The sequence below is a fragment of the Macrotis lagotis genome, chromosome 3, assembly GCF_037893015.1.
Source record: "Macrotis lagotis isolate mMagLag1 chromosome 3, bilby.v1.9.chrom.fasta, whole genome shotgun sequence".
Lineage (NCBI taxonomy): Eukaryota > Metazoa > Chordata > Mammalia > Peramelemorphia > Peramelidae > Macrotis > Macrotis lagotis.
In genome coordinates this window covers 217,601,700-217,614,693 of record NC_133660.1, presented here as the reverse complement: position 1 = coordinate 217,614,693, position 12,994 = coordinate 217,601,700, and the positions used below count along the sequence as shown (strand labels likewise).

The following is a 12,994-nucleotide window of genomic DNA, read 5'->3' as shown; positions in this document are numbered from 1 at the left end:
AGCAGACAGGGCCAGGGAGACTCCAAATGCTTGGACGGCTCCCAAATGGGGTTAGTTATTCACAGAATCGAGGCCTACAGACCATAATGTTCTCACAATAAACCAAGCAATCTATGGCTATTGAAAAGCAAAAGGGAAAGAGGTGAGCATTTGTGAGCCAGACACGAACACTTTCAGGCTGCAAAATTTATGTTTCTCCTATTAGTTTAAATAGTCCTTGTGGGTACAGTAATACACCAGATATCAGTACATAAATATTTAAACAAGCAAAATTTATAAACTGACATGTAAAGAAACATACTAGAAAACTTAATGTAAAGTTATAATTTGAAACAAAGAGAAAGAAACATGCTATTTTTAAAGTGGATATTGTAACTTAGGGTGTCCATTAATGAGAGAACTGGTTCAGAATCTCTTAAGCAGATCAGAAATCTGAAGTGGATCAAATGATCTCAAAGTCCCATGTGGTCCTTATGCATTCATTGTTGGAACTCCCGCTGGTAGAGATCTTGGCAGCTCCTCCTACTGCCCTCAATACTCTACTAATAACCCTGAAAATTTAAGATTTCTAAAATTACTGCTCCTGTCCCCCTCCACTCCCCCATGTGTATTAGATAGTTGATATGCACTGTTTAGAAAGGCAAAGCAAGAAGAGGACAAAACTGAGCTACATACTCTTCCATGAGGAGAATGGGTCACATCTGAATTTTAAAGGTATTTAGTCACAAATGACCAACAGGTATCTTAAGAATTCTTGCTTCAGGAGATTTTTGCTGGGTCCCCACCAAGTGGTATCACTAATGGATGTACTACTCTCTTGTATAGCAGAGCTAACTTCTTGTAGCACATAGTATCCCTCTTCCATTGGATTGGGTCAAGCAGGTCTCTTCTGAGAGTTAGCTCTTAACAGACTCAGTTGCTGTTTCTATCTCCAGAAGCAATACTAATGGCTCTTCCAACATTTTGAAGCTCACAAAGACACAACCTGACCTGTGCTGTAACTGGATACTCATTGACCTAATTGTAGGAAAGAGTGAAAACATAAGATACAAGGACAGTGGCTACTTTATTTGAAAGCCACCAGAGAAAAGAGAAGTATAAAAATAGAGTTAATTTGCTGCTTTTAAGAGCAAGTCAGGTTTGTCACAGAATGTGATTTTTCTTATGTCTCCCACCGTGGCTGGTAGGTAGTAGATGTTAAATAATTGTTTGTGATTCATATGCTCACTTTATGTCAATCATTTCAGTAGCTATTTAACTATTAGTAGGCTGCAAAGTCCCTGAATCAGCATTGGTGTGGTCCTCAGAGAACACCTAGGCTACTCTGGACCTAAATTGAAATCCCCTACATAGTATCTCTACCAAATACTGTAAGCCAACTGACCTCTGCATGGAATCTTCTAGTCCTCCTCCAGTAGCCTGTTCCGTTTTTATATAGTTCTGTTTGTTAGAAGTGTTTCCTTACATTGAACTGAAGCTTACTTCTCTGCAACCCATTCTTTTCACCTCTGCCTTCTGGAACCAAGAAGAACAAGTCATAAGCCAGCCTAACTAAAATGGCAGGACACCCTGAAGGAAGCCAGGGAGTCAGACAACCACCACCACCTTGATCTCCATTTCCCCTCAGGTTTTAGGGGATCTAGTTCAAGACCTTGTGCACAAGCCCTCATAATGGTAGTGCCCTCTTCCTCTCTTAAGAATTTCATACCTATTTCTAGCCTGTCCCTGGTATTCATCATTGAGGAGATCAATACGTATAAAAAATGAATCCACTGTTTTTGACACTACTAATACTAGCCATCAACTCATTTCCATCATTGGACATGTAAGCCCTAGAGCTTCTGGAATAGTTGTAGTAGCTTTCAAATGGTTATTTTCAAGACCACTTGCTCTTCTTCTTGGATGGCTCACATAACCACCATTTGTAGACCAACCCCTCTGGAGAAGGGGACCAGCTGTCCCAACTAGCTGCCAACTACCGATTTCAGCAGAGCAGTTTAGGAAACAGGATTATTTTAGCTAAAGCTAAATTGGGATGTAACCAGACAAGTAAAACCACTGTGAATTTGATCACCAGTTCTTCAGACCCTGCTTGAGATAGTGCCAGATTACAGGCCCAAGAGCCTAGGGCCCCTTAGAGCAGGGGCCCTGTTTCCTGCCCTATTTCCAGCTCCTGCTGCTGCAAATCCCACAGCCACTGCCATTCGTATTGAGCCATAAATATTGAAAATTCAAAAAGAAAGATCCTTCCTCCCAAAGTCTGGCAGGGTCAAACTAGTCAGAATGAATCATCATCTGCCTTGCCACCATCACACCCTAATGATGACCTGAGAGCCTTTCCATTTGACATGAAGCTGAATTCCCCCAAAACTCTCTGAGTTTCTTATCTTGGCAGATGATGAGCACCTGAGAAATGCTCATTCTTTCATTCTCCATGTCAGCCTTTCAGCTATTATTTTCTTTGTTGTTGTTAGTTCCATTTTCAAATATTTATTGAGTACATTGGTCAATAAGATGTTACAACCCTGATATGGTGGATACACTACGATTGATGAAGAAAATATTGTGCTAAATGCAAACCATATCTTCTTATTTTAATCTTTCTAATTTGGTTCAGCTATTATTTCCCAAGTAGTTTCTTCTCTAGATTAAATATCTCTAGTTCGTTCAGCCAGTCTCCAATGATATAGTCCTTAGCCCTCTCACCATATTTTTTACCTACTTCTGCATACACTCCAGTTTTTTAATCTTTTTTTCCAAAACAATGTGTCACCCCAAAATGAACATAGTGCTCCAGAGATAATCTGAACCCAAGGGCACTTTTTGTGTTCATCTTTCTAAATATTGTGCTTCAATAATGCTGCTTAAGGGCACATTATTATAGGGTTTTTTTTGCTCTCAGATCACATGATTGACTTCATCTCAACCTTATGGTTCACTAAAAACCTAATCCTCCCCCCCCATACTCTAGGCTGTACCAAAGTGCATTTCTCTTATATTTATTCTTCTTACATTTGACCCAACACTCTAGACTGTCAGAACTCTTTTTCATCCTGATTATATCGTTCAGCATGTTAGCTATCATCTTTTTGGTAGCTTTGAATCTGATAAACATGCTTTTTGGGATAGGATAAAGACTTAGCTAGACGTTTTATCTCCCCTGCATTTAACAAATATTTGTTGAATTGATTGAAACCACTTATTAATTGCTTTAATATTTATAAACACATTTATTAATTGCTTAAATGATTTCTTTATTTTTATACCAACAGGATGTCCGACAACGTTTTGGTGCTTCACTAGGTTCTCTGTCTTCTGGTAGAGTTTGCATTATAGGAATGTCTGTGGTGAATTTGAAATTGGCCCTCTCAATAGCAATTCGTTTCTCAGCAACTCGTCGTCAGTTTGGACCAAGTGATAATGAAGAAATTCCAGTCCTTGAATACCAAATGCAGGTATGAGTTCATGAAAGGGATTTTGCAGATCTGTATGTGCATGTGCATGTATATATGCACATATATATGCATAGGTATGTATATATGTGTGGTGATATTTATTTCTATATTGTCTTTAAATGACTATAGTTAGCTGATTGAAGATTAAGGAAACCTTTCAAGGTAGGACAAAAGCAACTGAATTTTGTCACCCCCCCCCCAACACAGGAAGCAATTCAATCACTGACAATGACTCAATTCCTTGTGCCCCAAAAAACTTATCCTTGCTACCACCATTTTGTTACTACGGTTGCTTGGAATAGGGCTAAAGGAATTTTTTTTCATTATAGTTGGTTTCCTGCCTTTATTTTTTTAATAACAGAAAAAGACATAAGGTGATCATGTAGCAGAAGTAGAGGCAAGAGAGATGACCTGATTACTTGACTGCAGGTTATGAACTATATTTTGGAGGAAGGCCTCTAGTCAGTTGGATGGATCCTCTGAAGAATTTATAAAATGGCATGAACACTAAAATGAAAATGTATGAAGATGATGTGATCTGCATCAAAGGGGTCCCCACATTAGGGAGGTCTCAGAGCTAGCAAAATAAATAGTAGGTTTGCAGATTTTGATTTTGACCATATTTTTTCTATTAGCCTGTAATAAATAATTTTTGCAAATATACTTAAATTCATATTTTCAGTTGATAGAATGGATGATTATGTTTCATAATCAGAAGAGACCTTTAGACTTCAATCTTCCATCACCTCATTATCTCTGAAAGATGATGTTTCACTGACTAATAACTCACTGCTTTATGAGGGAGTTCTTTCTTCTGTTTGATAGCTCTCATTGTTGGAGTTTTTTTTCTATTTCCTCATTTAAAAAAAAGTAATGTGAATGAAATGAAGTAATAGTGTAACTAATTTGTCAGTGAGTAGGTTGGTGGGATATTAAGAACAACAGTATTGTGATGGCCATGGAGTCAGGAGGACCCGAGTTTAAATTCAACCTCAGATACTTAAAAATTACGTAGATGTGTTACCTTGGGCACGTCATTTAACCCCATTGCCTAGTAAAGATAAGAAAAACCAGAAGAATATTATTTTGAATTTGAGACTTGGGAATGCTTTAAAATTTTTTTAATAAAAATAATTTTTAATAAATTTAATTTATTCAATAAAAATTTTAAAAAATTTATTCCCATGTTCCAATTTCAAAATAGTATTCTTCTGTTTTTGCAAGGAAATGGGGTTAAGTGACTTACTTGCCCATGGTCACACAATTAGACAATTATTAAGTGTGTGAGACTGGATTTGAACTCAGGTTCTCCTGACTCCAGGGCCAGTGTTCCATCCACTGCACCACCTAGCTGCCCCAGTCATGGGAATTCTTTTTTTTTTAATTTATTTTTTATTCTCATTTTGTACAAATTTTTTTTACATTAATAAAATATTCTTGTTTACAAGTAAACAAAATACCCCTCCCCCCATGAATATAGATAGACTTGCTTGGGCGAAAAAAGTAAAGGGGAGAGAAAAAAAATTAAAATTAAAAAAAATAATACTAATAACTGTAGGTATGGCCAGGTGGCGCAATGGAAAAAGCATCAGCCCTGGAGCCACAAGCACCCGAGTCCATATCCAGCCTCGTAAACCCAACAATCACCCAGCCATGTGACATGCAAGCCACCCGATCCCTACTGCCCTGCAAAAACCAAAAAGAAGAAAAAAAAATACCCAAAATAAAATAAAATAGTAATAATAGTAGGAGTGGCTGGGTGGCAGACAGAGCATTGGCCCTTGAGCCAGGAGCACCTGGGTCCAAATCCGGTGCCAGACACCCAAAGATCACCCTGCTATGTGGCCCCAGGCAGGCCACCCAGCCCCACTTACCCTGCACCCTCCCCCAAATAATAATAACAAAAAATGTGCTTGAGTCTTTGTTCCAACACCAACAACTCTGTCATGGGTGGATCACATTCTTTATGATAAGTCCATCACAAAAATTACTTCCATATTTTTCCAACATTGCCATTGCTGATCGCAACTCCCTCCTTTCTTATTTCTCCACTACCATATACTATATTTTCTCTCTCCTTTCACTCTGACTCTGCTGTAGGGTCGCTGAGTGGCACAGCAGACTGGTCCTGGGGTCAAGAAGCACTGAGCCCCCATACCACCCCTTAGGCCCAGAATCCCCCTGGCCCTATGGTCCTGGGCAGGCCTTCCAATCCCAGCCCCTTGCAAGAAGTAAGGAAAAAAAATGTGTTATATCTGACCACTCTTCCCCCATGGTCCATCCTCTCCTCCTTTATTCACATCCCCACCCCTTCCCTCTGCTCCTCCCTCCTTCTTACTCCAGATGTATATACCCCATTGAGTATATTTGCTGTTTCCTCTCCTAGCCATCTCTGATGAGATCAAAGGCTCCCTCATTCCCCCATGCCTCCCCCCTTACATATCATTGCAGTAGCAGTCTAGGGCCCCCCCAATAGAACAGCAGGGCCCTCCCCACCTCAGCCCTGTGGCAGAGGGGGACACTAAAGGTCATTCACAGACCAGGAGGGAAGACAGAGCCTCACGCACTGACACCCTTGTGGGAGTGTCCCAAAAGCTCAGGAAGCACCCCCAAAAACCAGGCCCAGGCTGGGAATATGAGCAAGCAGAGAAATAAGAGGAAGACTATTGAGAAATATTTTGTAAATGAGCCTAAGAAGGAGCAAAATACTCAGTCTGATGATGACGAAGCACAAGCTCCTGCATCTAAAGACTCCAAGAAAAACAGAAATTGGGCTCAAGCTATGACAGAGCTCAAAAAAGACTTTGAAAATCAAATGAGGGAGTTGGAAGAAAAACTGGGAAAAGAAAGGAGAGCGATGCAGGAAAAACATGAAAATGAAGTCAGCAGCTTAGTCAAGGAAATCCAAAAAAATGCTGAAGAAAATAGTATGCTAAAAACCAGCTTAGGGCAAATGGATAAAACAGTTCAAAAAGTTATTGAAGAGAAGAATGCTTTAAAAAGCAAAATTGGCCAGATGGAAAAAGAGATAAGAAAACTCTCTGAGGAGAACAAATCCTTCAGACAAAGAATAGAATTCAGGGAGATTAATGAATTTACCAGAAATCAGGAATCAATACTTCAAAACCAAAAAAATGAAAAATTACAAGAAAATGTGAAATATCTCATTGAAAAAACAACTGATATGGAAAACAGACTTAGGAAAGATAATTTAAAAATTATTGGAATATATGAAAGTCATGATCAGGAAAAGAGCCTTGACATCATTTTCAAAGAATTACTACAGGAAAATTGTCCTGCTATTCTAGAAGCAGAGGGCCAAATAGAAATGGAGAGAATCCACCGATCCCCCCCTGAGAAAGAGATCCCAAAAAACCAACCCCTAGGAACATTATAGCCAAGTTCCAGAACTCCCACGTCAAAGAGAAAATATTATAAGCAGCCAGAAGGACACAAATCAAATATCATGGAGCTGCAGTCAGGATCACACAGGACTTAGTAGCAACTACATTGGAAGCTCATAGGGCTTGGAATACAATATACCAGAAGGCAAAGGAGCTTAGAATGCAACCAAGAATGAACTACTCAGCAAGGCTGAATGTCCTCTTCCAGGGAAAAAGATGGACTTTCAATGAACTAGGGGAATTTCAGATGTTCCTTTTAGAATGGCCAGAGCTGAACAGAAGGTTTGATCTTCAGATACAGGACTCAGGTGAAGCATGGAGATTGGAGGAGAGGGGGGAAATATGAGGGACTTAATGAGGATGAACTGCATGTATTCCTGCATAGAAAAATGACACTGATAATTCTCATATGAACCTTCTCAGTTAATAGAGCAGATAGTCATGGGAATTCTTAAAAGATTCTACCTAAAATTCCCATGGGGGGGCACAGTTAGGTGGCACAGAGGATAAAGGACTCTCCTTGGTGTCAGGAGGGCCTGAGGTCAAATTACTAGCTGTGTGAACTGGGGAAAGTCATGTAACTCCATTGCTTGGCAAAAAAGGACAAAAAAAGACCAAAAATAAAAATAAACCAAACCTTATACAGCACTTGTTGAGAGCTAAGCTTGAAGAATATCCTGTTTATTCAAGTTTTCTTTGTTTTTTAGCAATGGCGCTTGATTCCTTACTTGGCAGCTACATATGCCCTAGACCATTTCTCAAAAACTCTATTCATGGACCTGATACAATTTCAGATGGGCCTTTTGCAAAATGATAAAAGTATCAGACAGGTGAGATAATGCCACATACTTACTGGGCATGGTTACAGTTATTAAAGTAATCCTAATTAAATATGTATATTATGTTCAATGAGACATGATTTTCTTTTACCTCAAAACAAGTTGAGCACTTTTAAGTGGTTAAGAAATATTTTGAGTTGTGGTGGATCATGTATTGTTAAGAGCAGCTGAGTTACTGTGTTCTCCTGGTGCTGCTCACATCCCTTTGCATTAATTCATACAAGTCTTTCCGAGTTTTTCTGAAACCATCTCCTCCATCATTCTTTATAGCCCAAAGGTATTCTATCACAATCATATGCCACAACTTATCCATTTCCCCAATTGATGGATATCCTCTAAATTTCCAATTCTTTCTCAACACAAAAAAAGAGCTGCTATAAATATTTTTCTACAAATGGTCCTTTCCCTTTTCTTTGATTTCATATTGCTGTTTCAAAGGGCACACTCAGTTTTAAAGCCTTTTAGACATAGTTCCAAATTGTTCTCCAGAGTGACTCGACCTGTTAACAGCTCCACCAATAGTGCATTAGTATCTGAATTTTTCTACCTTCTTAGAAAAACTTTTACAAATATGTTTGATTCTTCTACAATTGCATTTGTTTCATAGAATTAAACAATGAATTATCAAAATTGTAATGCTGAAGTAATGAGTGCTAAAAAAGATATACTAGAAACAGTTTTGTAATAACAGTCAAAAACAACCTGAGTTCTAGTCCTTACTCTGCAACTGGCAGCTGTGTGTCCACTTTTCTCAGAGGAGTTGCTTCCTCTTAAAAGTAAGGAGCAAGATGGAATTATCTCCAAGGTTTTTCCTTGCCAACTCAAAAATTTTTACTCATGGATATCTCTCTCTGACTTTTCTATTCCTGACACTACAAGTGGTTCTCAAATTGTAATCTGACTTATTCACCATTACCATTCCTTTAATTCTAAATAATGAAGACATTAGATTAATGCAAATAATAATCATAATATCCTCTCATAGTTATATATATATATATATATATATGGAGAGAGAGAGTACCCCAAGATTTTCAAAATTTACAATAACCCCTTGTAACAGGAAATGGAGATATGGAGATATTATTTTGTTTTTCCATTTGGGGAAACTAACACTCAAAAAAGTAAAGGTATTTGCCATTAGTGACACAGATTAGTGTCAGAGTAAATATTTGACCGTAGATTTTTTTCATGATTCCAAATTCTCACTGCACATAATTTAATGTACCATTAATTTCCTGTACATAATTTGAAATCTACTTGTTGTTTGATAAGATGATCCTCCTTTGGAATATTATTTGGCATTTTGAAGTAGTAAAAGCTCTCTGTTTTATACCTCTTTTTAAAGGCTGAACTTGGACGTGAAATTCATGCATTGGCATCTGCTGGCAAACCTCTAGCATCCTGGACTGCCCAGCAAGGAGCGCAGGAATGTCGAGAAGCTTGTGGAGGACATGGATATTTAGCCAGTAAGTGTGAGGACAAGTCTTCTCTTTCAAACTTAGCCCTACCATTTAACTTTGAAATTCCTAAAGACCCTTTGCTCTAAACTGAAAATAATAACACATTATATAGAAAGAACCTATAAGAAGCAAAGCAATAAGAATTTTCAATAGAAACTCAAAATCGGCTAGGTGGTGCAGTGGATAGACCATCAGCCCTGGAGTCAGGAGGACCTGAGTTCACATCCGGCCTCAGACACTTAATAATTACCTAGCTGTGTGGCCTTGGGCAAGCCACTTAACCCCATTGCCTTGCAAAAAAAAAAAAACCTAAGAAAAAAAAAGAAACTCAAAATCAATTCATTTGAAGTCTGATTTTCCCTTTTAACTACTTGTTAACATTCACTGTCTCAATTCTTGCAGTACGGAGAGAATGTAGTACAGTGACAAGACCGCTGGTTTAAGGGCATCCAGGTCCCTGAGTTCTAATCCTGATTATGCCTAACTTGTTATAATAATAGCAACAACAGGTTACTTAATTCCTCCACATCCCTGTGAGGAGACAAGATCCCTTGCATGATATATGTTCTCTGAGTTCAAGAACTGATATAATTAGGAACATTCTTCATATTAAAAAACATTTCTAACGATCTATTTTGATCACCAAGACACTGATTTTTCTGGTAAACATTACAGAAATGAAAATATATATTTTAGTCCTTTTCTGTTCTTCAAGGTTTTGGCGGGGGGGGCGTTCTTTTTTTGTGTTCAGTTGGCTTTTTTTTGTTTTTTTTAAGGTAATGGGGTTAAGTGACTTGCCCAAGGTCACACAGCTAGGTAATTATCAAGTGTCTGAGACCAGATTTGCACTCAGGCCTTCATGACTCCAGGGCTGGTACTCTATCCACTGTGGCACCTAGCCACCCCAAGTTTTTTTTATTAGCCATAGTTTTTCTGTGTCAGTTGCCTCTTGAACCTTTTCATAAGTGTTTAAAAGGATCAGAAAATGTCAAAGCATTCAGTGATAAATTTCTCTGCTTAAGAATCTCCCAGTAATACAATGTTCTCTTCCCTTTCTTCTGGATGGTGTTTTACAGCAAAGCAATAGCTCACATTTTTATAGATCCTGAAGTTTGCCAAGTCCTTCTTCTTAGTTTATACCTTTGTCTTTGTATAGTGTTATTACCCATGACCCTTTAGTGAATGAATCCTTTCTGAGACAAGGAACATTATTAAATGAACACCATCAAATCAGACAGTTAGCTGTCTTTCTGATCTCCTTCATGCTGTAATGAAGTTAATCTATTGGTTATTCCATTTCACTGAGCTCAATTTTCTTTTGGCATTCTTTTTATTTTTTTGAAAGGTTTTATTTATTTCGAGTTTTACAAGTTTATCCCTATTCTTCCTTCCCTTCTCTCACCCCCACAGAAGGCAGTCTGTTAGCCTTTACATTGTTTCCATTGTAGGCATTGATCTACGTTGAAAGTGATGAGAGAGAAATAATATCCTTAAGGAAGAAAAATAAAGTATAAGAGATAGCAAAATTACATAATAAGATAATGGGTTTTTTTTAAATTTAAGGTAATAGTCTTTTGTCTTTGTTAAAACAACACAATTCTTTCTCTGGGTACAGATACTATTCTCCTTTGCAGATAGCCCAAAATTGTCCCTGATTGTTGCAATGATGGAATGAGCAAGTCCATCAAGGTTGATCATTACCCCCATGTTGCTATTAGAATGTACAATGTTTTTCTGGTTCTGCTCATCTTGCTCAGCATCAATTCATGCAAATCCTTCTCTGCTTCCCTGAATTCCCATCCCTCCTGGTTTCTTTCTCTTTTTTGGAGGTTAATATGACTTTATTTATATATTACTAAAATATTCTTGTTTAAAAGTAAATATAATACCCTGGCCCCCACAAAAATACAGAACCTCATGAGAAATAAAGCAAAAGAAAGAGGAAAAAATGTGTTTCAGTTTGTGTTCTGATACCATCAGCTCTGTCTTGGGTGGATCACATTCTTTATTATAAGTCCATAACAGAAGTTACTTCCATATTTTTCCACAGTTGCTGTTGCTGATTGTAATTCCTCCATCCATTCCTCCCCACTACTGTCTATTATATTTTCTCTTTCCTTTCATTCTACCTCTTCTAAAATGTGCTGTAGGATAGATGAGTGGCACAGCAGGCAAAGCACCAGCCCTGGGGCCAAGAGGCTCCAAGTCCACATACCACCCCACAGACCCAGCAACAGCCCCATTGTCCCCGACAGGCCACCCAATCCCAGAACCTTGCAAAAAGTAAAAAAAGAAAATGTGTTATATATGACTATTCTCTCCTATGATCTACACTCTCCTCTATCACCCACATCCCCACCCTTACCCCTTTCCCCCCCTTCTACCCTTTTTCATCTATATAGAGTGTGTATGTGGTTTCCTCTCTAAGCCATTTTTGGTGAGAGTGAAGGTTCCCTGATTCCCCTCACCTTCCCCCTTTCCATATCATTGCAAAAGCTCATTGCAAACATATATATATATATATATATATATATATACATATATATATTATATATGTATATATATATCTTTTATATGAAATATCTTAGCCTATTCCACCTCTCCTTTATCTTACTCCCAGTATATTTTCCTTTCACCCCTTGACTTTATTTTTACAATATATATATATATTTTATCTTCAAATTCATCTCTTTCCTGTGCTTTATCTATAAAAACTCCTCTACTTGCTCTATTAAATGAGAATGTTCAAATGAGTTTTATCAGTATCATTTTTCTATGCAGGAATACATGCAGTTCATCATCAAGTCCCTCATAGTTTACCTTTCTCCTCCACTCTCTATGCTTCACCTGAGTCCTATACTTGAAGGTCAAACTTTCTGTTCAGCTCTGGTCATTTCAACAGGAACATTTGAAATTCCTGTTTCATTGAAAGAGTCTATCTTTTCCCCTGGAAATGTTTTGCTGGGTAGTTGATTCTCAGTTGCATTCCAAGCTCTTTTGCTTTTCAGAATATTATATTCCAAGCCCTACAGGCCTTTAATGTAGTTGCTGCTAAGTCCTGTGTGATCCTGACTGCAGCTTCATGATATTTGATTTGTGTCCTTCTGGCTGCTTATAATATTTTCTTTTTGACTTGGGAGTTCTGGGCTTTGGCTATAATATTCCTGGTGGTTGTTTTTTTGGATCTCTTTCCAGGGGAGATTGGTGGATTCTCTCACTTTTTGCCCTCTGCTTCTAGAATATCGGGGCAATTTTCCTGTAGGAATTCTTTAAAAATGAGGTCAGAGCTCTTTTCCTGACCTCAGGAAAGATAATTTAAAAATTTCAGGTATCCCTATAATTTTTAAATTATCTTTCCTGAATCTGTTTTCCAGATCAATGAGATGTTCCACATTTTCTTCTAATTTTTCATTCTTTTGGTGTTGAAGTATTGTGTCTTGATTTCTCGCAAAGTCATCAACTTCCTTTAGCTCCATTCTACAGCTGAAGGATTTGTTTTCCTCAGAGAGCTTTCTTATCTCCTTTTCCATCTCTCCAATTCTGCTTTTTAAAGCATTCTTCTCCTCAATAACTTTTTGAACTGTTTTATCCATTTGACCTAAGCTGGTTTTTAACATGTTATTTTCTTCAGCATTTTTTTGGATCTCCTAGACTAAGCTGGTGACTTCTAAATTTACATGTTTTCCCTACATCTCATTTCTTTTCTCAATTTTTCTTCTATCTTCCTTACTCTATTTTCAAAATCTTTTTTGAGCTCTGTCATAGCCTGAGCCCAACTTCTATTTTTCTTGGAGACTTTTAGATGCATAAGTTTGTACTTCCTCATCTTCAGA

General features: G+C 37.9%; 1 protein-coding gene across 3 annotated transcripts in view; it reads left to right on the top strand.

Annotated features, from left to right (window-relative positions):
- ACOX3 (acyl-CoA oxidase 3, pristanoyl) overlaps positions 1-12,994 on the top strand; it is a 272,680-nt gene that overhangs the window by 42,411 nt on the left and 217,275 nt on the right. Inside the window, exons 9-11 of one of the 3 annotated variants that reach the window (XM_074229852.1) lie at positions 3,273-3,455; positions 7,567-7,689; positions 9,047-9,167. The exons of the other annotated variants lie outside the window; for them this stretch is intronic. Of the exons in view, the coding sequence (XP_074085953.1) occupies positions 3,273-3,455; positions 7,567-7,689; positions 9,047-9,167 (427 nt within the window). The remainder of the gene's footprint in view (positions 1-3,272; positions 3,456-7,566; positions 7,690-9,046; positions 9,168-12,994) is intronic. 3 annotated transcript variants of the gene reach the window in all.